Source organism: Anneissia japonica, unplaced genomic scaffold (genome assembly GCF_011630105.1).
Source record: "Anneissia japonica isolate Jap-2015-1 unplaced genomic scaffold, ASM1163010v1 scaffold287903_len222995_cov181, whole genome shotgun sequence".
Taxonomy (NCBI): Eukaryota; Metazoa; Echinodermata; class Crinoidea; order Comatulida; family Comatulidae; genus Anneissia; species Anneissia japonica.
Window position 1 is genome coordinate 30,312 of NW_022734459.1, and position 5,455 is coordinate 35,766.

General features: G+C 35.6%; 1 protein-coding gene across 1 annotated transcript in view; it reads right to left on the reverse strand.

Annotated features, from left to right (window-relative positions):
• Positions 1-5,455, reverse strand: part of LOC117116415 (elongator complex protein 1-like) — a 19,563-nt gene that overhangs the window by 5,717 nt on the left and 8,391 nt on the right. Inside the window, exons 11-18 of the mRNA XM_033260452.1 lie at positions 5,289-5,441; positions 5,067-5,166; positions 4,273-4,455; positions 3,563-3,731; positions 2,230-2,386; positions 1,672-1,934; positions 1,028-1,242; positions 710-944 (exon numbers count right to left, since the gene is read on the reverse strand). Coding sequence (XP_033116343.1) covers positions 710-944; positions 1,028-1,242; positions 1,672-1,934; positions 2,230-2,386; positions 3,563-3,731; positions 4,273-4,455; positions 5,067-5,166; positions 5,289-5,441 — 1,475 coding nt within the window. The remainder of the gene's footprint in view (positions 1-709; positions 945-1,027; positions 1,243-1,671; positions 1,935-2,229; positions 2,387-3,562; positions 3,732-4,272; positions 4,456-5,066; positions 5,167-5,288; positions 5,442-5,455) is intronic.

The following is a 5,455-nucleotide window of genomic DNA, read 5'->3' on the forward strand; positions in this document are numbered from 1 at the left end:
AAGTCCAATGCAAAAAAAAAAAAAAAAAAAATTCAATAACATTCTGACTTAGCAATGTATAATGAAAATGCCGACAAAACAGAATTATAATGTTCAAGAGCTCAGGAATAGGAGCGGGGAAGACAAAGATAGGAAACATATTGTTGGAATTCTTTTTTGAGGGAGGAGAGAAGGTAATTTTTGAAACACAAGCAGACATTAACCCACATAAGATACCCTTATAGACACTCAAATACCTTTGCACGCACACACCCACACAAATGTTAGAGCAGCTTGCTCAGTTGACTAATAATAATAATAATAATAATAATCTTTATTTAAAAAATGGAAACTTGGCTCATCAGTTGTTATTCTGCAAAGCCGTGTATAAACTGGCAAAACTAGTGGTAGCCAATGTGTGTGCACTGAACCGTGGCAATATCTAGGCCCCGGTTCAATTCCCATCACTGCTCTCTGAGTGTTTCAGCTGGAGGACTGACATGCAAGTAATGATAGTGCACCGTGTTTTGGATGAGACGTTTAAGCTGTTGGTCCTGTGTGCATTTTGGCCGTGTGCACATTAAAGAACACAATACACAATTCGGAAAAGAGTAAGGGACGGTCTCCCGGTGTACTGCCCAGTCACCACCAGAAGGACCCCAATGGAAATAAGACTTTCGTGGGTTATCCTTGGTGTTTACACCGAATAAATCCATTCATCCATCCATACCTTCTGTGATTTTGCAGCCACCATGAGAACAAGTTCAAAGTCGTAAGTTCCAAGAGCTACGTCAAAGAGTTTGTTAACATCCACAATATACAGAATATACTTGAGGGCTTGGTCTGGAGTTGATTGTTCGGAGTTTGAAGACGGATTATTCCTCAAGTCAAGGACACACTTGAGAGCGGTCTCTAATTCTGGAGTTGTCTTCTTTACATGTGATGTCAATACAGATAGTAAGTACCTAAAATATATAATTAAATTTTTGTATCGTGACTGATACCTAGATTATAGATTTTGGATTACAAACAGACCAAACAAACTTACTTTTCTCGATCAATCCTTGAACAACTTTCCCGAACTGCATCACAGATGCTATCGATTTTGTTATCTGTATGTTGGATCTTCTTGTCCTTTGACCGGTAAGCCCAGGAATACATAGTATCTGTAACATCTTCCATGTTCAATTCGGCAAGGAACAGATTCAGGTGGGTTACATTTCCAAGCTGTCTTACAAACACATCTGTGTTTTCATAGAACATCTAAAAATAATAAAACATGTTTAAAGGAATTACTTTTAATATCAACTTGGAAAAAGAGAATTCCCTTGAATGAGCATGCAAAACAATATATTTTTCTATAATTAGCATGAGTTAACAGCTATATTCAAGAAGTGGTGCCCAAAATTCCTGGAAGGTGGATTTTTTGTTATAGGTTGAAAGAAATTCTGGTATTTTGTGACTAGAACTGAAACTACTACACATGGTTTCGGTTGCTGTTTCCTCCCCCGTAGTAACCCTTGCCTAAACCACTCTCATCAGCTTCCGGCGTATAGTCCCTAGCACACTTTTCTGGAAGAAATCAGGACAAGGTACACTGAGATGGGAATGCAAGGCTTCCCGTCCCCTGTGAAACCCGACACAATTCAACTCCTGGGTACTCTTTGTATCAAGTGTAAATAAACAAAATACCTGTGGATTATGATCATAAAGAATATTCAAGTTGATCCGGTGTTTGCGAACAACTTCAAATGCTTTCTTGTAATCTAACGTATCCAGATACTTTTTAATTGATGAGAGTATGAGTGCCCTTGGGTGTATCGTCTCTAGATTACCACGCGGCATCTGAAGAATGAGCTTTGTTTCTCCTGGCACAGCTACAACTATCCTAGAGCCTCGCTCAACCCGACGGATATTTTCATCTAAATGACTTGTGCTTGTAGAGGAAGCTAGATCTTGAAGTGAATTATAAAGAAATAATAACTTTAATGTACAGTAAAGGTTGAAAACTACACATAATGAACAAAGCATTAGCACATAAGCAGAGAAGATACATATTCATATAATGTAGGCTATAAAAATAAATGTAGATGCTCAATGATTAAAAAAAATGTTCTGATTAACTTTATAGATATTGTCCATGTTGGTATTTCACTGAAGTAAACGTTGCTGAATTTGTTATGAAGTAGTGAGTTTCAGGATGTAGATGCAGCATAATTACACAAATTCACTTCTAAAAAAAAAATCAACCTTTTATGGAATTGTTGAGACTGATGCATCGACAAGTATGACTGTGAGTTGTAAGCAATAAGAATTCATCATGAACAGCGAAGGAAGTGCAGTTGTTTGCGACGTCTTGTTCATTTATGTAAAAGCGATAGCGCTCTGTAAGCCCAAGTACCACTTCCTACAAAAGAACATTAGGTTGCCATCATAGTAATGCAATATTTTTTTTAAATAAACTTCACACTTACAAAATATATACAGTAATGATGGAAGTAAGCCAACAGGTAACAACAACCTCTGCAATTGCTCGCCCCTTATGATTAAAATACACAAATTTAAATATATAAATCTAAAATGCAAATAGTACAAACACTAAAACAACAAATAAAATCATTTTCACCATCATAATAAAAAAAATAGTAAAAACAATTTAAAAAATAAAGTGCTTTTCCGACATTTTGCACCACACATTCTCATCTGAGTTTTCAAGAAAACCTGCATTGATCATGCAATCCTGCTAATCTCAATCGGCCGATGGCCAACAAGCTCTAACCACCACCACTAATTTAATCTGCTATTCTGCTGTTATGTAATAATGTACTCCCAACATTCTTGTCATAAAAAGCCATGCTCTCTGGATGATTATCTTCTTTTCCGCCGCACAACCATTCGTAATTTGCGGTTTCCTAATGTCCTTATATAATCATTTTTCATTCAAAATGTGCTTCTTGGATTTAATAAGTTCTCATAATAACCCCTCGATTTTCAATTATTTCCATAAGCGCCCCCTCAATTTCCACTCTGTTTTGATAAGCGCCCCGTTCGCATAAGCGCCCCGTTCGAATAAGCGCCCCTCAAAAAGTGCAAAAAATATTTTAAGCGCCCGGGCGCTTATTCGCACGAGTACGGTAAAATCATTTTCACCATCATAATAAAAAAAGAATAGTAAAAACAATTAAAAAAATAAAGCATAAAGATGACGAGAAGATGAGATGACTTTCTAAATATGACGACGATTTTCAAATGATCAAAATGCCACATAACAGCATATTAAAAGGGTAATCTCTTTTTCAACACTCAAAGCATTATAAATGAAGGTTTGCAAAACTTTATCAGGACAACCTCAATTATATAACAAGAAAAATACATATGAAAATAACCTGCCTGAAAATCAATAATTTCATTACTTACTTAGTTAATTTAGACCTGTTGGTTATTGAACAGAAAGAGCAATAGATTTATTGGTCAAGGTGTACCACATGTAGAGTTCTGCTTGTGGTACCATTTTTCAAGTGCATTGTGTAATTCAATATTAAATTATGACCAAAAAATTCCACATTTGTCATTATGTGCTTACTTGTCCATCAATTTTGCAGAGCTCCATCTGCGTACAAGGCTGGGGCAGTTTTGTGATGAAGTCATTCTCTAGATTAGTCACCTGACCATCTGTCAATTGCACAGCTGTGGTCCCTGTGCAATGATTGCTGGTCATGTGATACACATTTCCAAATATGGTTGACTCACATCTGTTGTAAAAAAAAGAATAGACATTTGAAATGATGACTAATTTGTTGTAGAATTGAGTGGGCATATAATAACGAACAATTGTAATAAAAATTATGAGGTAATAAACATTTTGTACACAAATTCGCATCTGTCAAGTTTATGAGTAATTTCTGTTTATATTCATTTTTTGTTATTATTAATTATTATTAACAGTACTTTTTAATACAAGAATTTACCAATTTTAGTCATATTTAATAATATTTTATTTACTTAATTTAAAAAAATGTAAAAACCATATTGGCAATATTGGCTACTTGCACAAATTGAATAGCTCATAGGTGACAAAAAGGACAAAGGATTGAGGAAGATATTTATTTAGAAAGAAGTTACAGAACAAATACAAGAGAGAAAGTTTACTGGTTGGACAGGATGGTGGTGGTGATGATGGTGTGGTAATCATAATGATGTTAATGATTATGAATGTGATTTTGACAATGTTGGTGATTTTGATAAAGATAGTAATTTCGATAGTTATAATAAAGATATAAAGACACTGCTTACTTAATTTTGAGGAATGGTTTTTCTGTGTCAAGTCCACCGATGTTGAGATGAATGACAGAGGTCATTTCATTGTTGTCATGGGAACTAGATACAGCAAGCATTGTGTCTTGGCTTAACCAATGAAAGTGGCTGTAACTCATTGGGTAATCCCACACTATTGATTTGCCATCCTTATTTTGAATACTAAATACAAAGAAATACAAATATTAAAGTCTGTTATATTAATTAATATATATAATGCTGACTGACGCCATCAAAATGAGAATTAATATCCTCATCATCAAATGATATGGGCACCTGCCCAAGCTACATAAAAAAAATTAACACCACAACACAATCACCACCAACATCATAACCAACATCCTCATCATTAAAACCACCACTATCAGTTATCATTACTATTATCACCATTTATTATCATTATTATCATCATTGTCCCTCACGGCCAGCTACTGTCATTTACCCTCGCCAACCACCATGCACCATCACCACCACCACTGTAAAAAGTACATGATTGGCAGTCGGAAGAATCACAATTCACTTTTTTGTTAAACAACCGTTGGGCCGGTTTGCTGTAGTATTCAGATAACATTTAATGCTAGAGGCATTTTATAAAGATATTTATCAGGGTTTAGGTACAAAAATGTTTCCTCCAGACCTGACCATTATTCACCAAGGAATACCACTGTCACCCTCCACTATTTCCATCATAAGCCACCACCACTTTTACATCCATCCTGTATTATAATACATGTTCATCCGTAATATAGTTCAACTGTGTCATCTTCACGCACCTCAAAATATTTCTTAAGCTATGTGGTCTTGTCATGGTCTGGAAACCAGTCCCCCATGCAGCATCAATCTTTACAATAGAATCATCTGAGGGTTCAACATCTATGGAAAAATTGATAACCTTAAGATAAAATAGACAACAACAGTGGTGAATATATTATTATTCATGTAACAAACAATATAATTAAACCAAGTGAATTATAATCAAAGGCTGTATTACTTACCGGTAGAGTAGAATGCAACTCTGCCATCAGAAAGAACAAACGCTACCGTGTTACAGAGAGGAGGCGGAGCAAACACAACTTGATTGACGGAAGCTGGTAGCTTGAGTGAGTAAGCAGACATTGGGGGTGGTACCACCATGGTTCTAAATCTGTCTCTTATACACATC